General features: G+C 32.0%; 4 protein-coding genes across 5 annotated transcripts; 2 read left to right on the top strand and 2 right to left on the bottom strand.

The window, feature by feature from the left end:
• The first annotated feature begins 2091 nt into the window (after window positions 1-2091).
• Window positions 2092-6014, top strand: dmrt11E (doublesex-Mab related 11E). Its single transcript, XM_085192286.1, has 3 exons — window positions 2092-2523; window positions 3201-3345; window positions 5345-6014. Exons 1-3 carry the CDS (start codon window positions 2329-2331, stop codon window positions 5563-5565), a joined length of 561 nt encoding a protein of 186 aa, XP_085048412.1. The 5' UTR covers window positions 2092-2328; the 3' UTR covers window positions 5566-6014.
• On the bottom strand, window positions 5731-20796 carry Tnpo (transportin 1). 2 transcript variants are annotated; one of them, XM_085192285.1, is made up of 16 exons: window positions 20603-20795; window positions 20030-20362; window positions 19687-19902; window positions 19489-19611; window positions 19168-19263; window positions 17641-17824; window positions 15478-15692; window positions 15090-15299; window positions 14674-14985; window positions 14283-14390; window positions 13185-13358; window positions 12405-12576; window positions 12067-12162; window positions 11194-11269; window positions 9721-10027; window positions 5731-9498 (listed from the first exon to the last, which is right to left on the bottom strand). In XM_085192285.1, exons 1-15 carry the CDS (start codon window positions 20705-20707, stop codon window positions 9745-9747), a joined length of 2703 nt encoding a protein of 900 aa, XP_085048411.1. In that variant the 5' UTR covers window positions 20708-20795; the 3' UTR covers window positions 5731-9498; window positions 9721-9744. The 2 variants fall into 2 exon arrangements, 1 of the variants encoding a protein (XP_085048411.1); XR_014878380.1 differs by lacking the exon at window positions 11194-11269 and having other exon boundaries at window positions 20603-20796.
• A 427-nt stretch (window positions 20797-21223) lies between these two features.
• On the top strand, window positions 21224-23180 carry LOC146535504 (putative dimethyladenosine transferase). The gene is made up of 5 exons (XM_085192283.1): window positions 21224-21404; window positions 21519-21705; window positions 21802-22105; window positions 22347-22568; window positions 23023-23180. Exons 1-5 carry the CDS (start codon window positions 21347-21349, stop codon window positions 23170-23172), a joined length of 921 nt encoding a protein of 306 aa, XP_085048409.1. The 5' UTR covers window positions 21224-21346; the 3' UTR covers window positions 23173-23180.
• ND-B17 (NADH dehydrogenase (ubiquinone) B17 subunit) lies at window positions 23163-24890 on the bottom strand. The gene is made up of 3 exons (XM_085192284.1): window positions 24534-24890; window positions 24346-24447; window positions 23163-23419 (listed from the first exon to the last, which is right to left on the bottom strand). Exons 1-3 carry the CDS (start codon window positions 24774-24776, stop codon window positions 23270-23272), a joined length of 495 nt encoding a protein of 164 aa, XP_085048410.1. The 5' UTR covers window positions 24777-24890; the 3' UTR covers window positions 23163-23269.
• Between the last annotated feature and the right edge of the window lie 77 nt (window positions 24891-24967).

Below are 24967 nucleotides of genomic sequence, written 5' to 3'. Positions count from 1 at the left end.
AATATATGAAAGTAAATTCAGGAAATGGATAGATAAACAGATACATTTGAAATAATAGTAGTAATATAATAGTTGTATAACTTAACTATGGGAGCGTATATTTGTAGTTACTACAATTATTTTACTACTAATAACTACAATTTTTACTACTAATAACTATAATACTATAATTATTTTAAATTTCCATTTTTAAAGTTTTGATTTGTACTGCAGGTTCTCACTTTTGCCCAAGTTCATAGTTGTAGGCCTATAGAAAATATCCTATAGGCTTAAACTAAATAGGCAACATCTTGAAAGTATGTAAATCTACCATTATAGTTAGAACTCAAACACTCGACAGGTACCAATGTGAGAATAATTATATCAGTTATAAACACAAACAGCACAACCTTTCTTTATATTGTTAGTAATGAACAAACAATCGTACGATCAAAGGCAACCGGCCGCGAAATGAATTAAGATCATCCGTATCAAACATCTGCATCGGTGAGTATCAAATGCGGCTATTATATTTCTACGAGTACTTGTAATATAATATCGCGTTACTACGTTTGTGTCAGTGATTTTATAGAATACTAGCGAACCACTCGCGAAATCACGACGGCGTACGTGTTTTTATATATACACTTAGGTACTTACTTAGCTTCACGTCGTATCCCTAACGGGCTAGTCAGAGAAAGAGAGATAAAAAAAGCCTAGATATTTTTAAGATATAAGATAAATTCATAGATTAGGTAATTCAGTTACTATTTATCACCTTTATAAATTCAATAGAGAAAAAAACATAAAAATCCTATTGAATTTAAACCTGGATCATATATTTGGGCTGGTGACATTTTCGCCCCTAACGGCTCATGAAAATAAAGTTTCTAAATAATCGATGGGTGGTCCAGGGGGGGGCAGGTGTGAACCCTAGAACATTAGAACATTAGAAATATAAAACGTAGAGATATGTAGTGATCTCTATATAAAGTTAACCTATATTATGTACGTGTAAGTAATAGTTACCTATTATATGCGATGAATATTTCACTTTATTAATATAATTTAATATCTTCTCAATCTGACGGCTACCTAGGTACTATGTAAGAAAAATTGGTAACAAAATATGTTGGTGGACAGTGGCGACGGTAACAGGAGAGCTAATTGGCAATCATCAATCGTGATTGAACAGATATCAGTTACAGATATTAAGATACAATTGTAATTACGTTTTCTGTTACTAATGAAATATTAGAAAAGTAATCATATTTTATTGTAGGTAATTTCGTAAACTATAGATAACTAATATCTATAATTTAGTGAACTATGTATATAAAACAGGACAGAGGGGCATAGCGGCAAAGTTTTTTATCCATTGGAAGGAAGAAATATAAGAAAAGTGGCATTTAATAACATAATAGAACTAAAAACAATGATTTTTGTCAAAGTTATTTTCTATTTGTCTGTGTGTTTGTTCACGTTAATCTCGGAAACTTGCCCGATTTAATTGTGGTTTTCTAGTGAAAAAGGAAGTTTCTTTAGGGAATATTAGATAACGAAAGTAATGCTGATTAGTAAATTAGTAATTACATTATACAAGCGGGCGAAGCCGCGAGCGCGTTGCTAGTAGTATGAATCTTATTTCTAGGTGGAAATTAAATTATCTGCGTTGATAAGGCTACTATTTTTGTTTTTCAGCTTCATACATGTAGATATGTAGGTACCTAACCGTAGTTTTGTTTCTCTTGTGTTAAAGCAAAGCTCGGATTTCGGAGTTGAGTTTTCAATACGTATGCCACAACTCTGTTTGGGTGGAGAGCTATGAAAAGAAAGGTGGTGTGTCGAGGCTTAAAAAGATAGATGTTTGCTATGTTAATATTGAACAATCTACCCATACAGCCGTATACTATCAAAATATAAATAAATGCACTGTAATTATTTTTAGAAATAAAACATGTCACAATGTCATATCTAAATATTAGTAAAAAATATTTTATAAATTTATAAAATAACAAGATACACACGAGCAACTATAGTTCCGCCTACAAGGCTTCCGACCAATGGAACTTGTGGGCGGAGCGCGCGTAATAACTGTAAGCCTGCAACCAGTTTCATAGTTTAATCTCTGAAAAGATATTTCAGTGTGAACATCTCCTTCCTCTTCAGACAAAACTGAAAGTTATTTCAAACTTTGCTTCGCGAACTAGTGTTACAATACACTATCCAATAATATAAATCGTTTTTAATCAATTAGGTACTACAATGCGTTTTAAATTGTTTAAATTTCATAAATTAGTTTTCAATTAAGATAATTTTGGTGTTAATTTTATAAAACTATTTTTAATAATGCAAAGTGCAAAGAAAATTAGTGATGTCGACAACGTTCATCGAAGAGCTTTGAGGACACCAAAATGTGCCAGATGTCGTAACCACGGCGTAATATCTTGTCTCAAAGGGCACAAAAGACTTTGCCGATGGCGCGACTGTAGGTGCCCAGGGTGTTTGCTGGTGCTGGAAAGACAACGAGTTATGGCTGCTCAGGTAAGGTGATTTAATTGACTGGATAGTTTGTCACCTTCTAAATTGAATGTAGAAATATACTTAAAAGAAAATTCAATATAAGTATTTTTTCCGACGAGAAAATTATAAAAAACTAATCTTAGGTATAATAAAAATAAGTAACATATCGCATTGTTGTCGTAGTACGCAATCGGGAAATTGTCTGACTGGATGGATTCGATGTCTACTGGAGAAAATGTTCACTTTCATTTAAAGGAAATTATAAGGAAAATGCTAATATCATTTCCTTGAAATGTTAGAATAAAGCACGTTGTTAGGATTAACCATCCTAGACGCAAAGTGTTTGTAATAGTTGAAAAAGAGGCTTTTTCGTTATATTTGAAGATGTGTAGGTCTGTACCTCCCAAAGCTAAAAAAAGTTGTCACTTGTATTTATTAGGTAGGTAGAGGAACCATAATATAATATTTAATTTTTTCTAAGGAAAGTCATTTTAAATTCAAACAACACTATTTGTTAGGTAGGTATGTTGTTAAGTAAATTTTATTAATCATTCAAAAATAAACAACATGGAATACAAAATTTTTAATGATTAATAAATACCTATAAACGCGCCACTCTTCTACTTTAATATAAAATGTACAACGGCAATCAAAAAAAAATAAATAAATACCTAAGTAAGTTTTATAATTTCCCACAGGTCGCTCTTCGTCGACAACAAAGTACTGGCGGAGCCGCCCGCGATGGCGAGGCAGCTGCACTAGCAGCACGCAAACGTGCTTACCGCGCAAGGCTGCGTAGCGTACAGATTTCTAGAAACTATACTATTCCTCCTACATCTTACAGTAAGTTTTAAAGTTTTCTTTTTTGAGCTTCGATATAGATCGATTGAAATGTTATTGATTTCTCTTCCGTCCTTTTTAGGGTTCCGTACCTCAAAAGGAAAAACGGAACCGTTATACCCGTGAAGTGTTTTCCGTAGACCTACGATAATAAAATTAGGCTAGAGATGAGAAATTGTAGTACCTACAAGGAAAGGAAAAAAAATCGGAACATGAAAATTTACATTTATACCTACTATTATCCCGATCGCGACAATAGTAGGTATAAATATAAATTTTCATGTTCCGATTTTTTTTTCCTTTCCTTTGTCTACTTGGGTTACTGAACGTAAGTCTCCTTCATCGAGCGCCACCTTACTAATTATTATTATTTATATACTAATCTAAATTACTTTCGTATTTGATAATACATTAAACACTTGCAGCTTTACACATAAAAAGTTATGGAACAGTTAAAGTGATCGATAAACCCGCTATAAGAAGAAAGACAAAAAGTTGTATTTATAACGGCATTTTAGCATGAAACAGTTCTAGATAAATAAATCAGCTTCACCCTGTTTCCCGAGCACAGCAGGGTAGGTAGAAGGAACCCAGTGTTAAGGCACTCCATTCCCCACTTTCTGCCGAATTTTGGAAGCATTGGTGGCAGAATTCAATACCGCGCTTTGCCTTTGCAGCGCGAAAAAATGGAAATATAAATTTAAATAAATATTTCATCTCGTCGATGGGGATGCCCCTGCGCCACCACGGAAGAAGAGTAATAATTATACTTTAAATTTGTTTTATCAGAATTTTCTTAGTTATACAAGTAGATAAGTATACTTAATATTACTTAACTATTTTTCATGAGGCTGCACTATGTCTTAATTGAATTTTAAAATACAATTAACAATGTTTTGGTAACCCTAAAGAACATATTTTAACCTTTTCGGAATTTAAAGATAATGTCCGACGTGCCACGTAGCACTCAGCGTTTTGTTATTGTTGTAAATGAGTAGACTCTGTCGTGCTTCGTTTCTTGCCACCGAATGCGCCATGCGAATTAGCTGAGTAAATATTTATTTTGGAACATTCGATCTTGTTAAAATTATATTTTTAAGGATCAACTCTCTTAGATTAGAGATAAATATATCATATAACTATTTGAATAGTAAAATATTTTTTTTAAATAATGCAACGTTTTCTGAATATATTTATAGTTTATGCGTTAATTCAGACAATTTTTATTACGGGACTTAAGTTCCATCTACTGTGTAATGTATATATGTGTGATGTTTAAGTGGTAATATACTTCAGCGTAAAAAGATACTCTTGAAACAATTAAAAATAGAACCCCTGTCGTAATAAAAAAATGAACGTTTCTTCTAAATGTCCCCGCCTCATTTATAGAACAAAAGCTGTCATTTAAGACTCGGCAACATTTCACTGTCTATTAACAAAAAGCTAAATATCTTTTGACTATTTTTATGAGCTGTAAAAAGTGTGAAGATTGTTTTACAAAAAACGTACGAGTGTCGGGCTCTTTGTCGGGGTGTCGCGTTACAGTTACAGCGCACTGTTGTCTGTAAACATGTCTTTCCGCTGGGCCGAGTGATCGCTCAGCGGGTGCCAAAAACATCGCCTAACGTCTGTTACGGGATAATTACATGTTTCAATACACTTGTTTCATTATATGTGCTAATATACAGTTCATACATTTTAGTGGCCTATGTTGAAGGTAATTTTTATAAAATAAATACTTTGGATTCTTATTGTTCTCAGTCTATTTGAAAATGTAGGAATAGTAAAGGATAGAAATATGTCTTTTCCAGTAAAATTGTAACAATCGTACGTCAACGTATCACAATTTTGCCTTGTAGAATATACAATCATTCGAAATCTCTCATTTTCGTGGAAGGTAAAGGATAAATAAAAATTGTATCCTATTAAACTAGTTAAAAACTCACTGCTATTGCTTAAGGAAACGAATCTAAATATTTAAACATTGTATATTGTATCGTAGATGAACAATTACGAGACGGTGATCCAGCATGGAGTGAGCGCATGCGTAGGCGTAGAGCGTTCGCCGACGCCGCGTTGGAGCTCCCGTTGCACCCACAGTCGGCAGCACCGGTCCCTTCTGCGCTGTGCAGGCACCTCCTCGCGGCCCTGCTGAGCTACGCGCCCCCTCCTCAACGACCTAAGATATCCTTCTCTATTGAATCTATTATTGGTGTTAAGTAATTGCTACTGCACATTTTATTTAACTATACCCTAAACATTTTATAAAAAAATATTTCTAGTTAATTTTTTTATACACACAAATAGCCAACGAAGAAAGGAGAGAAGTCGGAAAGTTTTAGGTCTAAATTGTTTTTTTATTATTTTAAACGAAAATGAAACAATGAATATTCGAACAATGAGTGCTTTATTAACGAAATGTATGGTAAAAGAATGTCTATGGTGAGGTCATGCATTACAACCAGAACTTATTACGAACACTATATATTTGTAGTAGCTGTGACAAAATTAAAATATAATATACAATTTAGAAAAGTGAGTACAGGTTCAGTTTTGAATATTTTTAGAAAATTATTACAACAATTATTTCTGGACACGTCTATGCCTTTAATTAGGCCTTAGATTAGAGGTAGCGATGTGATATTTATTACTTTTTTTACGGCACTGTACTCACGTTAAATAAACAACCCAACCATACATAGGGACTGCCATGTAGTAATTTATTCTGTAATTTTTAATAATCGTTCCTTCAGTTCAGTGTTTAAGAAACATTATTATAGAAATAACTTCATTTAATGTTATGTAGAAACACAGCTAAGTCCCCATATATATATTTACACAGTTTCTACGTACATAATCAAAAGCTCAAATATATTTTAATCATCAGTTAAGCTGTTAAAATTAAATTTAAAAATTTAATTGTCATTAATTTCGAAATAAAAAGAATAAGCTCTTAATTTGCACACCTTTTTTACAACGACAAATATTGCCAATAAATAGGTACTTTCGACACTGTACATTGGAGCAGTTTGTCCTCAATTTTCTATTTTTTTTATGTTAACAAAAAAGTTGAAGTGACAAAAGTTTACGAGATAAAAATGCTGCTAGTAAATAAAGAACATTACAGAAAATACTTATAAATATAATAAATACAATACAAATATCAAAATAGATACGTGTAAGTACGATTCTTATTTCTTTAGAACGATAATAAATATAAAATATATATCGTAAAATATCTAATGAGAGTGAAGGCGTGAGTATTTATACAACTATAACTTACATGAAAAAATTTTTGAACTAAAAATTTTTTAATCTATTCAATATTGTATGGTAATCTAATTTTATATCGTAATTGTACGCCTCGATATACATACTATTAATTTTATGTACTTATAATTTTTACAAACATACATTAGAACTCTGAAACATTTGGCAACTTGATAACGATAACGTGATTCCGAGGACGTCCGTTATACGGACGCCAGTCAATGTGTATGTCATATTGAGGATCTTATTTAGTAAAATTTTATGGAAAAAATATTTCCCTGTTCCTTTTTATGTTTTTGATATTATATAGTATACAAAAATAATATTCTTTTTTACAAAATACAATTAAACAAAATGATTTAAAATTTAAAAAGCTTCGTATGAAAGTGTTTTCTTTTTAATTCAAATAAGTATTTTCTATAACTACCTCCAACGGCCAACTGAGGATAAACGCCAGTATTGAACATTCGGTCTAAAGTTTTACATACATAGTCTTGGTCAACAGTTTGTTTGTTTGTTTAGTAGTTATATTTATGTGTAAATAACAATAAAAAAAGAACAAATGTAAAATTGTCTTTTGTAAATTATAAAAATGGCGATTATACCCTTTTGTCCGTTATATATAGCATCGGAAGTCACCAAATTTTAAAGAGTGCAAAAACAATACATTATACATTGAAAATGTTATTGATGTCTTAACCACGATACAATTTAAAGTTTAAATGATTCACAACACAAATGTACAAAGTACACACAACTATGCCGAGGATAGGAATCGTGCCGCACGAACGCCGCCCACAGCTCTCACACACCGACCCATTCGAACACTTAATCACCTATTATCACGTTTTCTTCTTCAGGAGAAAAAAATACTATAGTATTAAAAATGTTGACAAAATCTATCTTAAAAATAAATTACGAGGGCACCTATTTCGCTTTTCGCTTATAAAAGAATAGTAGTGGTTCAATTATAATTATTGTTTTTCAATTTTTTGTAATGTATGTATATTCTATGTATATCCGGATAAAAAATTAAAATAAGGACTCACAATTCGATAAGTGAGCGCTCATCCGCACTACTGAGGCTTCGTTGGCACTTCACAAGGAATGGGACTAGACAGGATTCGGAGGATAGGAACCGACAGGACTAGGTAGCGAGCACACGGCCAACAAACCGACTTTAGATATATTTTTATTATCTTTAATACAAATTTAATTACTTTGACCGATTTTCAATTTTATATATTTATTTTATACTTGTGCCAATTTTTAATAACGCTCATAAAATGAAAATATATTAGTCTAGAGACCGTGTGCACTCAACTTAGGATTTTCAGGGACCGAAGACGCATTTGTGGGGTAATTAATACATATACAAAATACACACAATTTTTTTGTATATAACAATATATAAGGGCCGATAAAAAAAAACATAATTTAAAGTTGTAACGAGGCCTAAACTGATATCCCCAAGGAATGTAAAATTTACTGTATCCCCGAATAACCCTATAATATTCCACTGCGCACTTAACCCTACATTGCAAAATATACTATGTTCCTTCGAACTACTAATTCTCAGATCCCCACTCACAGGCTCCCTTCTAAAGAACTGACTCACTTTAATATACTTTACAATTATATTATAATGTTCACATAAATAAGATTTCAATATTTTTTAAATTTTCAATGATTACTTTAAAAAACTATACTCGCATAGTAGAAATAATTCTATATATATAATTATTTTTCCCAACAATTTAGAAAGGAGCCTGTCATATATCTGGACAAAAATGACATAACAAATGGTTAAAGTCAGACTTTTAGCTTTTATAAAACAAAAAAATAACAATTTTATTTGCATATAATAATATAATAATATACAACTCAATATGTATTTACATATACATAATATTATTTCCATTTAATATACACATAAACAATAATAATATTTTATATTAATAGTGCAATTTACCCGAGTCTATTTCACCATCGCGATATCAACTTTATTTACATATAATAAACATATTTAAAAGCCCCGGCTAGTTTTGTGTCATATATTTGAGTAAATTGTATTAAGAAGCTATCAAAATTCTTTATTTTTTGGCGGTTTTCATAAAATCTAAAATAACATGGTAACTATATAAGAAAATATAGCTTACAATTAATTTTAAGCGTACATAGTGGTCAATACCGCGAGGGTGATACGACGCCGGAAATTGGTCTAAGAAATTTTATTAAAACAAAATACAACGTAAAAATACTATTTGGTATATTATATAGCAGATGTAGCCCACACGCAGACAGACACAGACACTGACACAACACAGGCAATAACTCGTACGCATATTATATTAGTCAAAATAAACCAGTCACAAATCACAGTCGACGTAAATTCTCGATTTTACTAAGTCTTGTAATTTATATTAAAAATAGTAGTTAACACATCAATTTATACGCTTAAGGTATATCCCGAGGAGAAGCCTAGTGGAGACGTGAATAAATGCTTTTGGACAAGTATGAAAAACATTATGATTTCACAATAATAATAATAATTTTCGGTATATATTTTCCAAAAACTATTATAAATTTTTACAACGAACGTCTAAAAAGATATAGTCGATACAAACGTTAGTCAATATTAAGTAAACGCAAGATTACACCCGACCCGAACGTACACGAACACCGCCGAGCGGCTGCGAGACACTATGACGATTCCCCGGAACGAAGACTGGACGACTATCCGTTAAAATCAATTCGAAAAATAATAACTTACTCCGTTCCGATTACAAACTACGGCTACACTAAGGTTCATGCAATATATAGTAGAACCACGCGCCACGCGCGGCGCGAGGACATGTCTCCCGACCCGTGTTTACAATGGTTCCCCTGGAATGAAAAATTAGATGTTATTCCCACTGCTCACACACCTCGTATAGGGTAGCTAACTTCAGTTTTTATATACAATGAAGGCTAAGTAAAGTCTAAAAAAGGGTCTGACATTAAACACTGTGGTTGGGTCAATCTTACTCTGTATTGAAACTATTTAAGTTTTCCCACTGGGATAAGTAAAAAAAAATATCTCTCGTCTGCCTCCACTGCTATGCTTACCGTAGCTATAGGCGGCGGCGCGCCCTATATGCCGCACATGGCGGAGAGGCGCGCGCTGAGCTGTACCGGGAACTGGTCGGTGAAGTGGCGCCAGTTATCGTCTCCGACCTGCGCCTTGAACCCGTGCAGGATCTTCGTGAACATCTCCTTCAGGTCGTCCTTGGGGTGCGTCCAGGAGGCCACGGCGTCGCAGAAGAACATGAAGTCGGGCACCACCCCGCCGGGGTTCACTTGTATCATCTGGCAGATGCCGCGAAAGGCGGAGTCCTTCTCGTCGTTGTCGCGGATGTTACGCAGCGATGTACACCTGAGGGCGACACACTCTCATATCTCACATTAATCCGCTCGTGGCTCTCCTATAAGGGGCGTCTATAAATTACGTCACACGATGTTTTTCCTTTTATTACCCTCCCCGTCCTTGTCACAGGTGGTCACTTTTGTAAGAAACGCCTACATAGCGTGATTACATATTTTGCAATTTTACACTTAGAAATTTTTAAATTAAAACATCAGTTTAAAAATTATCTTTTGTATAGGTACTATATTTTCAAATATAGTAACTATACAAAAGATAATATCATAAAATTTAGGACCCTTTTCACCAATTATCATCTTCCTCCATTTCCTCCCTACTTTTTAAGGTGTGACGTAGTTTATAGATGGCACCTAGTCGCTACAGCCCTCGACGATTACACTCTATTCGAGGTGCAGTGTTCGATTCCAATTTGCGGTTATGAAACCGACTGTAGACCGAACGAGCGATACATACTTGCGAAAACTTACGTAGTGATATCTAGAAAGTTAGACAATCGAAATATCACAGTAGTTTCAAATTTAATCAACTAAGTAATTAAATAAAAAAAATGAAGCGGATCAACAGAAATCTACTTAATATATTATGTGTATATATATATATTTATATATATATAATATTTTGTTAAAGTGAATAAATTATTAAAAAGTGTCAAACAAAAAATAAATTTATAGACACTGAATATAAGAGATAAAGTCCAAGTTGCAAACACTCAAATCATCACAAAATAACTCAAAAATTGTCACAATTATAACAAATTTCATTAGACTCAAAGGCTCAAAAACTGTAAAAAATGCAACATATATACTTTTTTCTTAGATTTATTAATGATCATTATTTTTTATTATTTATAAGTATAGCACGAGTTGATTAACTAATAACGTACTATTTGCAATTTGGACAAATAAATCAATATAAATTAGCTGATATATATTTAGAAAGCGGATGGTGTTTTACAATATACAACAATGAAAAAACAAAATGGCTGAACTACACAGCCGTGCGGGACTGCGCTGCCCTGACACAAGAACCAACACGAAATAAAAAAGAAAAGAAAAAAAAAAACAAACACCATCCACAATCGAAATAAAAGAAACTTACTCGATATGAAAACGTAAATATTAAATATAAAGTAATAATAAAAAAAATTGACTACAGACCACAGGCGTACAAATTGATGTAAAACGGGTGCGACGTCGTGCGGGCACACATAACCTAGCCGACCGATAGTAATTGCTACGCCACACAACCACGACAACCGAGAACAAAACCAAGAAAAACAAATCAACAAACCATTCAAAACATATCGACATAGCGGATATATCCAACAGCGGGTCGATAAATAATTACACCTATACCATTGCCCGGTCGCTAATATAATGGATTTTGCTTTGATTCGACCTCTTACGTCACAACTTAGTATTGTATTTTTTTTTAAATCCCTATTCAAAAGTTATCATAGAAATGATGATAAAGTAAAATTAAAACTAAATTAATGAATTTTATACGAAATTTAAAAAGCCAAAATGTGTGAGAACGCTTAAAATATAAAACAATGGATACTTTAATAAAAAGTTTTATTATTAATTGTTCAGACATAAGAGATCGATTGCTCTAGGGATATTTATTTGTCGGCTCCGCTAGCTGTTTTATTATCAGTATCGGAGCGCACTCACATATCTACAAAAATTAATTATACATAAAAAACATTAAATAATATAATTTAAAGTACACAACTTAATTGTAATCTAAAATAAATCAATTCATAAGTTTTAGTGGATTATGAATAATAATATATAGATGTAATTATATATAACAATTAATTATACTCCTTAATATTAAAATGGTAAACTTATTATAAACTGAAAACCAATAGATGATGAACACATGGTAACATAAAGCTTAAGGGAAATACATAATCGTAAAACATTACTGCCACCAAATATATTGTTTAATTAAATTATTCTAGCAAATTATATAAGTTAACATAAATATTAATGTGTTTTATATAATAGATGTAGCTGTGCACTTACCTGTGTTCTCGAGCAGTGTCTTAGGCGTGTTGGGCCTGTTGATGATGTCCACCAGGTGATTCAGAACAAGGGGAATGTACTTTGAGGTGTCTGCTCCTATAGATGTTAATTATATCATTTTTAATAACCAATTGCATTTAAATGATAAATTATTAATAAACATTGATTCTTTTGCTTAATGAGAATATAATCAAAAATAAAGTAAAATATTTATTTTGAGATTTTAAACAAAATATTTTTTTTTATAAAATTTAATATAATAGTCGTATTTCCAGTATTTTATTACAATTTATGAAAAAAAAATACCTAAAAAAAATTAGAAAACACAATAAAATCACCTAATTTGATGCTAATTTCTCCGATGGCCCAAGTGGCATTATTACATACAGATATGAGCTCTGGGTTAAGGTTCATGCCCAAAATGGGAAGGAACTCGGGGATGTACGGCAAGACATGTTGGAAACATGCTTTTGTCAAATCTCCTAACAACGCAAATGATGACTGTCGAACCTGGAATTAGTTTTATTTTATTGTTATAGTTTATATTTTAAGAATATTTACTGTGTGTTAATAATTCTCGTAAATTAGGTACATTCACAGAGATAATGTAATCAAAAACTACACTCATCCATAATCGCAATAATTTTTGTTCTATAAAGTAAATTACTTTTATGGCTTCACGTTATAAAGCATAACTAAGGCACGCACAACGCTACACTTTCCGCAGAATATTAAATATTTCATCCTATTCACGTTATTTATATATTTAAATAAAATCAGCTTCACGCTGTATCCAGCACACAGTAGGGTAGGCAGAGGGAACCTAGTGTTAAGACATTCCGTTCTCCACTTTCTGCCAAATTCGCGGATGGAGGCATTGCGTGTTGAGTGGCTGAACTCAACGCCGCGCTTTGCCCCGACACCAGAGCGAAGAAATGGAAATATAAACGGAAATAAATATTTCACTTCCTCGAGTGGGGATTGAACCCACAACCGTCGCGTTACAGTCACACCCTTGTGCCGCTGGTCCACGACGGCCTCTACTATATATTTATATATTTTTTAGTAATTATTATACAAATATGTTATTAACATAATTATATATCTTCTTCACATACCTCCGGCATAGGATCCTGCATGCACTGGTACAACAACTGCATAAGATTGGAATTGAGCACAAGATGGTTAATATGTCCATCCAGACCTTCTGCCAGTCCACTGAGCAAATCTAATGCTACTATCATAAAATCCTTGTCTGGGGCCTCAAATTGATCTGGACTTTGACTATTTGCCTGTATACATGCAGATATATGTGTATTCAGAAAAGAAATTAAAATATTCTTCATAGTTTCACGATGTATCCCGCACATAGCAGGGTAGGCAGAGGTAACTTGGGAACCTTATGTTAAGACACTCCATTCTTATTAACACATCTATTCCCCGCTTTCCACCGAATTCTGGAGGTATTGCGTGTTGATTGGCGGTACTATATGCCGCGCTTTGCCTCGTTACAAGAGCGAAGAAATGAAAATATCTTTGTAATAAATAAATAAATATTTAGGCATTTCATTACGCAAATTTTCTCTTATGGAGTTATAATAAAAATTGATAACATTTTATTACCGTATTAATTCAATTAAATAAAATTCTAAGTGCATATCAATGCACTTAACATACATAGTTGGGTTATCAAAACCGTCAACAAGTATTATTAGATAAAGTACATATGTATAACATATCTATACTAATGAAGCCTGTAATATTTTATAATAATATTAATTAATGTAACCAAATGAACCTAAATATAAAATTTAGCAGGAACAAATATTTGAAACATTATTATATTATTAAAATACTAGCGGACGTGCGCAGCTGCTTATTTGCACTCTTATGGGTGAATTCTAATAAACCATGAAATACGTGTTCAATGAAATATTTTTAAGAGTTTAAATTAAAAATTTTATAAAAATCGGTGCCGATTTAAAACAACTTTCAACCCCTATTTCACCTTTTTACATTTAAAATTTTTCAAAATCTCTTCATAGTATATGTCCAGATTACGAACATAAACATCTGTCCAAATTTCACGTTTCTACCATCAGCAGTTATGGCTATGCGTGCATCTTACCTCAGTCAGTGAGAACATGTCCTTTTATATACATATATTAACAATAAATAATTTTATTAAGGAAATGAACAGGTTTAAAATGACTCACGATATTCTGATTTAATGTTTGCTCTATGAGGGACACGCATCTTCTAAAGACCGGTTCACAATATGGCAAAAATCCAGACTGAAGGGCTGAAGCCACCGATGATAAACACTGAAAGAGTACAATAAGTAAATTTACAGTAAATTTTTGCTGCTTGAATCTAGTGATACATAAATTTGTAATAATTATGTAGTGAACCCGAATGTACTCCACTACACTACAAACTGTTTTATCATAAACATTCTCTCAACTAAAACTACTAGATACATTACATATTTTAATAATGACCTAAAAAAAGTCAATATAAAACATTATGTTAAGTAATTTTTTCACATTCAATCTAACATTGATTATTATGGAAGAATCAATCTTTATTAAGTTGTATATAACATACCTCAAGTAAGGGAAACAAGTCCTTATCTTCATCTTTTAACACATTCCACTTAGTAATTAGCGGTGGCATCAATAAACCGATATATTCTGGCTTGTTCAGATGATGTCCCACAGAGTCTGCTAATGTGCCGATGGCGTCGTAAAGTATAAGTAAGTTTTTGTGTTGATATCTACTGAAGGCGTATACCAATGTCTGCAATATGTGACCTAAGTATGGCACAAGCTCAGTGCAGGCTTCTTCTTCTAATGTGGCAAAGGCTGAACATGCAGCTTCTTGTACTCTTTTGTTGTTATCTAATACTCGTTTTAAAAGCTGAAAATAGTTGTTAACTTAGCATAGCTAAAAAATTGTCTCAAATATGGTGTAGCAATTTGCCTTAATTTATTTTATTATTATCTAACACTTTCATTTCTCACCTCAGTCATAACCGGCCGTAAATATAAATCGTGAGACTGCGACACAATCCAATGGGAATACCGCGATAGGGTCCAGCAGGTAATCGCTCGTACTAGCGCCTTGCGTTCACCGAGACAGCACACTAGGTAGGGCACTAGGTCGGATAGGTGTGGCACCATACCGCCCATACAGCCGTCTGCTACCGCGCCTACTGCTAGGATACCGCTTTCCTAAAAGATAATGAGGAAATGAAGTCATTAGTAATCTGTGAATTAATGATGAACATAGAAATAAATATGAATGAACATAGAAATTAGTAAAATTTTTCTCATGATCGTAAATAAATTCTATTCAAATTATGATTTTACATTAAAAAGTCAATATGGAAACTATTTCAAAACTACATACCTTTATAACCCAATCTCCATGGAATAGCGTCTCCTTGAGTATAGGGAACAGAACAGGCAGCAGATCAGCGCCGAACACGTTAGCCAGGACGTCGAGGGCCGCCGCGCTGCATTTGCGCAGGTTCCAGTCGGACATGGAGCCGTCGTCGTCGGCGCCGCCCTCCTCCTCGTCGTCCGACTCGCCGCCGCCCGACATGTTGCTGTCTCCGCCGCCGGCTAACATAGGAGTTGGAAGAAAATATATATCTTTTTGGTTCTTTTTTAAAGAGTAGTCCAGTAGGGGCGACGAGTCGTGGCCGCCCTGAATTTAGGCTCCCTTTACCTTTGCGCATTATACATTCGGAAAAAAAGTACTTAGACATTAAAAGTACTTACCTTATATCTAAAAATAATCATACACGATGTGTATATTAAATGTTAAGGTTAGAAAGATTGTTATTTTACTGCGGATGATATATAGGTAATTTTCAAAGGTCTTTCATCCTCTTTGAATACTATGAGGCGTATCTATAAATAAATTAATTTTTATAAAAACGTGTAATTTTATATTAGCGAAGTTACAAAGTGCGGAATGTTATCAATGATAATCTACAGTTAACGTAACTGTAGTCTGTATATATGAAAATTAGTTTTTTTGCGACAAAAAACACTATTATAATAAAATAGAAACGTGAAAGCGATAAACTGTTTACTGTTTTTGTAAGTAAACGATTTATATATAGAAACTTATTGATTACATTCAAGCATAATGTCACGTTTAATTGCAAGTCACGTTTTGGGTAAGGTCAAATTCATAAGCGTTTGTGTAGACAATAAGATTGCACCTAGACATAACATGTGCATTTTTATTCTAAAAATGTTAATATGTTAACGAGCTTATAACAAAAAGTTTTATCTTATCTTAGTCTAACGGGTGTGCCGTTAGGGAAATGATATCTGAAGAAGTCACTGGCACTTGTCCTTTTATCATTTATTTAGCAATAAACAAAACTTCAACAAAAATAATGGAAACTTGTAATTAAAAGAATAATTATATCTTGCTATACTTTGTTTTTTGAAAAAAAACACCCTCCGAAAAACATGATTCAAATTTCGAATGTAAGAAAATCTTATCAGATAATCTTTGACACATTATAGTACCATCTTATAAATGCATTTTATATTAATCACTAGGAAATGATTCATAAAATTAAATTTTGAATGCCAATTAAATTAAATATAACATCAATTAAATTAATTAATTTAATAAAAGAAAGTTCAAGTTAATATTGTATTATTATAAGGAAAATTATACATCAATTTAATTTCATGTAATCGCTAATATCTCTGGATCTACTGGTCCGACTGGTCTTTTTTTTTGTTTCGTATGAAAGCTAGATTCCTCATGAGTGTTGTAAGCTATAATATAACATTACAGTATAAGTCTTAGTTAGCCTTAAATAAAGAAATAACAATAATGATGAACGTCATCGAACTGGTTCTAGCGCGTGCGCTGCAAAAAGTACATTGTGATGATATTTCACCGTTTTTTACGTGATATGGATATTGACTCTTACGAACGAAAGTTATTCCATCATCAAGGATTTTTTTTGATGATAAGCTTCGTCTTTTAAAGCATGTAATTTGGAGGTATAGTTTCGAGAAGGCGCCCATTCCGCCGATGTCATCCTCTTATGAGGACACGTAGTACTTGCATTTTTTAGAATTATGAAAACAAGTTGTTCGTGATTAAATGTTTGATACATTCAAACACAATCTGTTGGCAAATGCAGCATTATAAAAGTATTATATAGGTGGTATGCGGACGAAGCTGCAAGTGGGCCGCTAGTATAATTATGTGGACAAATTCAAATGCAGAAACCTGTTTCTTCTTATTTCCGTAGGAATATATAAAATCCTCGTTTAGTATTCTTCTGTACTCTTAAAAAACTTACATGATAAAGTTCTGTTTTCTATGCGCATTAGTTTCGTTGTTCGTCATTTTCACAGTAAGTATCGTAAGTGTTTTATATATTTAAATTTATATACGAGTCATGGCCCTCAAGTTAGGTTTTCTGAACAGCATTGTCCACTCGCAAGGTAAAAAAAAAACTAATCTGTGGTAACTTCAAGGCGGCCACGGCTCGTCAATCGTACTGTATACAATAATTTGTTTACCACTCACCATTATGTTTAACAGTGTGCGAGCGTGGCTTATGAAACCGCGGTCGTATGTCCGACTCACGATCCGGTTCAGCATCATCTGCATCATCATCTCTGTCCCCTCGTAAAAGGATCACGTCCATGTCAGAATAGCGCATGCCCCGCACTAACACCGGTAACAGTGCTGGTAGACGAGGTCCTAGCACCTGTTTTTTAAATATTATTTTAAGATTTTTGGGGTTGTTACAACATTACGTTTATGTTACTACCATAACTTAAATGATCCTTCCTTATTTATGTTTAAATGTGAATAATCATAGAAACAGAGGAAAAGAAAAGACTAGAAAACAGATTTATTCAATAGTAAAACCATGTTCAGCAAACAGTATGTTTGACAACTTTGGTAGTTTTGTATTTTGTAGTAGAGTTGGAAACTTACATGCAATAATATTTTTCTCACTATCACAGTGTTAGTTATGGAGTTAATGTTGTATTTCAAACATATAAGTGAGGAGTGTTTTAGCACTGGGCTACCTCTACCTACTCTGTGACATGTGGGATATTGTGAGAAGGTGTCAAGCATATTTATATCATATCAACAATCTAAAATTAAATCAGGAATTTCAATTCACAACTACAGAATGTAGTAAGAATGTAAACTAAGCATATTTCAAGATGGCAATCATGACCCTAATAAATATATATATATAATTAAATATTTTATCTTCAGCTTTTCAGCTTCATGTTTTATATATAGAGAAAACTTAGCCTCAAGTTACTATAATAAATATATATATATGACTAAATATTTTATCTTCAGCTTCATGTTTTATGTACAGAGAAAACTTAGTCACTTTATTCTTCATTTCAGAATTGAAGTCTCGAACTTTGTATAACTTGTACTTATCTATATATATAAAATCGAAAGGTCACTCACTCATCACGAAATCTCAGAAACTACAAGTGCTAGAAATCACAAATTTTGCATAGGAGTTACTTATAGGACGTAGGTGCTCGCTAAGACGGGAATTTGCAATATTCGACTTCTAAGGAATTATTTTTGGGGTCGAAAGTTTGTATGGAACTTTGTTACTGCAAATGCTAGGAGTCTCAAATTTTGCATAGACGTCACTAGGACGTAGTCATGGAGACAGAAATTAATAATAACGTAGTTCACGTGGGTGAAACCGCGAGCGGGCTGCTAGTATATATATATAATCTTGTACTTTACATTAGTCTCGAGTTTTGCCAGAATCAAAGGCTCAAACTTTGCATTAAGCATAAAGGAACTCAATGGTCCATTTATTTTGCCAGAAAATGAAAATTAATTTAAAGAAAGTATAAGTAAATACTTTCTTTAAATTAATTTTCATTGCTTGCTCTTTACCCAAGGACAAATAAGTAACCTTTATTTAAAAAACTATATCATATATGCAGCCTCAGGACTCACGTCAGTACTAACGTTACAAAACTTGCACATCAGTACTTAAAGGATAATAATTAATTACAATAAATGTTGAAGATTCATAAAATAAAACAAAAAACTGACCTCTCTGCATACATTTTGTTCTGCAAGGGACAACCAAAATTCACATGCTTCTAATGCAACACCTTCCTCTTGATCTTGTGTGCGCAACAACATGTACTGTTTACAAAAAAATATTATATTATATTATGCTATTATTTTTGTAATATAAATAATACTTACATTTTTAGAATATTATAAAAAGAATTAAAACTTTGGGGGGACATTTATATTTATAAAAGTGTGAAATAATACTTTGAAAATATCAAATTAATTATATAATATTTACATAAATATAATTCTTTTTTTCTTCATATAAAAACATGCTTAATTTAAATAATTTACCTCAATAATATTTGGCAGATATGGTATAAGCCTGTCTAAGCGAACTTCCAATAGTAGAACCAAAGCATGGCAAACATTCTTTCTGACATCAGGATCTTCATCTGCAGCTAGGTGGAATAAATTCTGCAATATTTTGCATTATATAAAACACATGTTTAATGGTCAAAAAATCACCACTTTTTATTAATAAATCTTTACCTCAATAAAAGAATCTATATGTAACATTAAAGCTTGTGTCCTTCCCATAATGAAGTAATTGACACAAGCAATAGCATGACATCTAATTTTAGGAGATGAGTGACGGAAAAACTGTAAGAATTTTGGTATTAAAACATTTAAGGGTCTGTTAAGTGCATCACTATCCAATAATTCAGCTGTGTCTTCACAAATCTTCTGTAAAGCTCCAAATGCACCCTAAAAAGTATGAATTTAATATAAAATATATATTTGACATGTTTTCTCAAATTATAAAATCTCAATTATAAAAGAGAGTAACATAAAGATGTTAAATGACTTCTATTTATTTGAATTCTTTTCATACCTCGCATACATTGTAATCTTGGGAATCAAGCATTTGGCATAAAGCAGGTAATAGCTCAGGCCATGATGTTAGTTCACCCTTACTGGCAATTGTTGTGATTATTATACCAACAGTGGCTCGGATCAATGGTGAGGGATCTCCAACAGCAGATAAACATTCACGTTTAATAAATTCTGCTACTTCAGGTAAAAAGCTATTATAGCGCGCCTTCACATTGTTCTTCAAAATCAAACCGCTTAGGGACCTTGTCGGCTCCGCCTCGGAGACCAGTTTTGTCAACACATATATAAGGTAGTTGTTAAAATCTGGATATTTGTTCAACTCTTCCAATTTCTGAGATTACATTGTTATGGAAATCGAAAGCTGTCAATGACTGTCATGTCGGAAAAATCGATTTTATTAGGAGCGTGGTAATTATAAAACATCAAGGCAACATGATTTATAGGTAATACATAAGATTAAAACAAGAAATTGTAAAAGATAATAATTAATGAATTACATGATAAACGGTTATATTACACAAAAAACATCCACGCCGATATGTATATCGACTTGAAATCTTAAAAAGGATACTTGTTGAACTGCTCTCTGAGTGGCAGTGTCTGGTGATTGGGATTCCTTAAGTAATGTAAGTATTTGTCTTAATCCTTCTTGTTCAGGTTCCCACTCCATTTTCATAATAATTTTACGAAAACGGTTGTATTTTATTCGGTCTTAGAAAGATCAACCATGCCAAAATTTGACGAATCAGAATTGCCAAACTCAAAAATAATCACATACATTTTCTTTTGTGTTGTCATTTAATACTGATTATTTGTATCATAGTTATATAATATAGGAAAAATATTATAAAATAAAAAGAAAATAGAGGCTTATGATAGAATTAAATTATATTATTTATAGTTTATATAAGTATTGAAAAATATAAGCTTATCTAATGGATATAAAGAGACAAGTTTATTTTATTTCTTTCAAGTATCCTTAAAACATTTTTTTACAAATATTAAGTCCTACATGATAAGGAAAGTGAAAAAATAACGATTTCGTTAAAACATAGTAGTTACAAGTTTTCTCTTATGTGGAGCGCATAGCACCGCAACATCTTTGATATTCTATAGAGTACAATCTCTATAGAATAAATTGTTCCTTTTTCTCTTTGGATATATTATGTATCTAGTATAATTATGTTCCTTGTTATGTATTCTGTGGTTCCTAGACCTCTTGCTCTGAAGTTGACTGTCAAAACAGTGTGGTACAATGTTTTTATATTTTTATTAAATAAATATCAAATAAATATTAAGATTTTATATTTTCAAAATGCCAAAAGTAAAGGTTGAGAAAAAAACCAGAGTCCACAATGAAATTGCTAAACAAGGTACGATTGTTAAAATATATTATTCTGTAGGTTAAGTAGGCATGGAAATTTTAAAATAAAAATTACAAATTGATTTCTGTATTATATATGTGAGACGAAATCTTTTTATTTCAGGAATCCAATTTAATAAGGACTTTGGTCAACACATTTTAAAAAATCCATTGATTATTACGTCTATGCTAGATAAAGCAGGATTGAGACCTACTGATGTAGCTCTTGAAATTGGTCCTGGAACTGGTAATATGACGATAAAAATGCTAGACAGAGTTAAAAAAGTTGTAGCCTGTGAAATTGACACAAGGTATATAAATATATATATTACCTTTTAAATAATCATAATATTTCAATGAATTAAATATAAACCTAACATAATAAACTACTAATTTGTATTCAACAGGTTGGTTGCAGAACTTCAAAAGCGTGTCCAAGGCACCCCCTATCAAGCAAAGCTACAGATAATAGTGGGAGATGTTTTAAAAACTGAATTACCCTTTTTCGATATATGTGTGGCAAATATCCCCTATCAAATCAGTTCACCTTTAGTGTTCAAGTTACTTCTCCACAGACCATTCTTTAGGTGCGCTGTATTGATGTTCCAACAGGAATTTGCACAAAGATTAGTTGCATTGCCTGGTGATAAGTTGTACTGCAGGTTGTCAATAAATACACAACTCTTAGCAAGAGTTGATATGTTAATGAAGGTAAGATATGATTAAAATAAAACCACATATTTTTTTTGTCCTTATATCAATAATTTCAGGAAATAAATGTCACTAAAATAAATTAATGTAAATAATAGCACCAATGGTGTCTAACTCTAAATTTGAAATAAGGCTTGACAATTATGCAAAAGTATGGTATGGACTCTTAACACCAAGTTTGCTTTGCCTACCTTGCTATGTGCTAGATATAGCATGAAACGAAAAAAAAGTTATTTTGCAGGTGGGAAAGAATAATTTTCGACCTCCACCTAAAGTAGAATCCAGTGTAGTGAGAATAGAACCAAGAAATCCACCACCCCCAATAAACTTTGTTGAATGGGATGGTCTTACAAGAATAGCATTTGTGAGGAAAAACAAAACATTATCAGCTGCTTTTAAGCAAAACGCAACAATGGCAGTTTTAGACAAAAACTACAGAACGCATTGTTCTTTGCATAATAAGGTAATTATTTTAGGTATTTAATCATAACTTTTCAATGTCTATTGGTCAGCAAGCTAATTTAATTTTTGTTTAAGCTACATAATGTTCATTATGTATAGATCACTTAATCTCAAGAATTATGAAATAAAGAAATATACAAATATGTGGATATAAGAAACAAATAAATGATTAATGTAAAGATGAGTTTGATGCAAGTAAAATAAATTTTATATACAGTAGATACCTGATTTAAAAGAGTGATTGTTAAACATTCTAATAAAATGAATTTCTCAGTGAAATATATGATAAAAGGTCTGAAAAAAGGACTAGGCTTTAATTAATAATGAATCAATTTTTTTTATATTTAGTAATGAGGAACATCCCCACTTTTTCAAAATTAGTTTTTAATGAACAATAAACAATTTTGTGATTGTGGTCATGACAATGACATGATAAATTAATGGTTTTTTCACAGGAAATTCCACAAGATTTTGATATAAAACAAAAAATTCAAGAAGTATTAATTGCAGCAGAATCAGATCAAATGCGTGCTAGGACAATGGATGTTGATGACTTCATGAAACTACTGCATGCTTTCAATTCAGAAGGAATACATTTTGCATAATAACAATTGTTTTTATTCTTTAACATTTACATTACACTTTTCAATTAAATTATTTAAAAGAAAACTACTATATCAAATTGCAACCACACAACTATTTTTACTTTCCACCATAAACTGATTTGCTGAAACCCCTATCCGCATAGTCAGAATCTTTAGTACGCTCCGATTTGTAAGGGAATCCAGGTTGCCCAGGCAACACCATAGGCTTTGTTCTTGTTACTCTCCAGCCTCCTTTCTTAGTCCAATCCTGAAAAAAAATTAAAATTATTACATAAAAACATATTTTATTTTAAAAATGTCTATTGTCATCATAACATTGGCTTGTTTCCATAATATAGGGATAGCAAAAGATATTTTTATAATACTAAAAGATATGTCTCAAGTAGGGTAGTTGCCTACAACAGAAAAATTCTGATGGAATATTTTAAAACTAGTAGTTCTGGAAAGTCAGGAAACAATAATAAGAATAGTATAATGTTTTCACCACATTTAACTGCACAGATATTCATGACAATTTTTGTAAATAACAGTAATATTGAAATACAAGAACATTTCACTTACAGCCTAGATCTAGTACTCAGTAACATTACTTTTTCCTATTATTTTTTTATTTATTGAACTTTAGTTCCGAGTATCAGTTAACGCAGAAGAGGAATTGAAATACTTTTTTTGTCATTTGTTTTTACATTTTAATATAAAAATAAATGTATTGCAAAACTTGTCGAGTGATGTTTGTATTTGCCAAATAGTAAATTTGGATTCAGATACTCTCCATACTATATTATAAGTTGCTAAGTAAGCTTGTGTATTATGGTATACACTACATAACTTGTCTCAAATGGGTGAAATATATTTATTAATCCTATTATGCTAGTGACTGTTGTCCAAAATTAAGAAGTAACTTCTTAGTTTAGAATAGATGTTACCATTTAGATAATTAACTGGAAAACTGAACTTACAGACAAATACAAATAGACAATCACAATGACATAAAAATAGCATCAGCAAAAAAATATATAATAAATAATAGAATTTATTATATATTTTTAAATATAAGGTTATAATATGGTTTCTAAGTTTGAGATTTTTCTATGAAATCTTAAACTTAGAAACCATTGATTAAACTTGTAGATATTATATATTGAATGTCATAAAGATTATAATTATACTTACATTTCCTTGATATTTAAAATAATAATGGGTTGCTAAAACTCCAACTGCAATGAAACCAAGTTTTCCAGTAATGAATCTATAATCATGTGCACGTTGAGTCCCCTGTGAGATTCAAAAGCGAAAAGAATTTTAAAAAAGTTACCTTAGGCAAATAAACATATAAGGTTATTATTGTTATATAACCTTACCAAAACAGGTGATAGCTTGGTAAATATTACATCTAATGGCTTTTGGTAGAAGCGACGAATAGGATTAGTACGTTCTTTCCAATATTCCTCCACATGCAAAGGTTCATTTGAAGCTAAGATTTGATCTTTAAGCCATTGCTTGCGCCAAGCTCTTTCAGCATCAGTCATTCCCAGACATCTCTCTCTTTCGGATGCCACACGACCGGCAATGGCCATGGGCTTTACGCCCGCAGTTTGTGCCATCGTCCTTAGTGTTTATAACTTAGTAATTTAGTATAATATAAAAATACTAATAGACTTTCTTATACGACACTTATATCATATCAATTATAAATAACGTCAATAACATTTGTCACAGCACTGACAATTCCAAGTTTGAAGTTTGTTTTTTTTTTATTATTTTATAATCTATAGGATTGGTTCAATTTGAAACA

This window comes from Heliconius melpomene, chromosome 10 (genome assembly GCF_056956725.1).
Source record: "Heliconius melpomene rosina isolate 202511_hmr_F chromosome 10, ASM5695672v1, whole genome shotgun sequence".
Lineage (NCBI taxonomy): Eukaryota > Metazoa > Arthropoda > Insecta > Lepidoptera > Nymphalidae > Heliconius > Heliconius melpomene.
This window is presented reverse-complemented; position numbering and strand designations above follow the sequence as displayed.

What these genes read in the sequence shown, in the direction of transcription:
- ND-B17 (XM_085192284.1), bottom strand. Translation starts at nt 24,776, where the DNA reads ATGGCACAAACTGCGGGCGTAAAGCCCATGGCCATTGCCGGTCGTGTG. An exon ending in CCAAGCTATCACCTGTTTTG is followed by an intron (nt 24,448 to 24,533) that starts GTAAGGTTATAT and finishes TGAATCTCACAG; the next exon opens with GGGACTCAACGTGCACATGA. An exon ending in ATTTTAAATATCAAGGAAAT is followed by an intron (nt 23,420 to 24,345) that starts GTAAGTATAATT and finishes ATTTTTTTTCAG; the next exon opens with GATTGGACTAAGAAAGGAGG.
- LOC146535504 (XM_085192283.1), top strand. Translation starts at nt 21,347, where the DNA reads ATGCCAAAAGTAAAGGTTGAGAAAAAAACCAGAGTCCACAATGAAATT. An exon ending in CAATGAAATTGCTAAACAAG is followed by an intron (nt 21,405 to 21,518) that starts GTACGATTGTTA and finishes TTTTTATTTCAG; the next exon opens with GAATCCAATTTAATAAGGAC. An exon ending in ATTGTTCTTTGCATAATAAG is followed by an intron (nt 22,569 to 23,022) that starts GTAATTATTTTA and finishes GTTTTTTCACAG; the next exon opens with GAAATTCCACAAGATTTTGA.
- dmrt11E (XM_085192286.1), top strand. Translation starts at nt 2,329, where the DNA reads ATGCAAAGTGCAAAGAAAATTAGTGATGTCGACAACGTTCATCGAAGA. An exon ending in AACGAGTTATGGCTGCTCAG is followed by an intron (nt 2,524 to 3,200) that starts GTAAGGTGATTT and finishes AATTTCCCACAG; the next exon opens with GTCGCTCTTCGTCGACAACA. An exon ending in TATTCCTCCTACATCTTACA is followed by an intron (nt 3,346 to 5,344) that starts GTAAGTTTTAAA and finishes ATTGTATCGTAG; the next exon opens with ATGAACAATTACGAGACGGT.
- Tnpo (XM_085192285.1), bottom strand. Translation starts at nt 20,707, where the DNA reads ATGAAAATGGAGTGGGAACCTGAACAAGAAGGATTAAGACAAATACTT. An exon ending in ATCTGCCAAATATTATTGAG is followed by an intron (nt 19,264 to 19,488) that starts GTAAATTATTTA and finishes TTTTGTAAACAG; the next exon opens with TACATGTTGTTGCGCACACA. An exon ending in AGAAATTAGCATCAAATTAG is followed by an intron (nt 12,163 to 12,404) that starts GTGATTTTATTG and finishes TAACATCTATAG; the next exon opens with GAGCAGACACCTCAAAGTAC.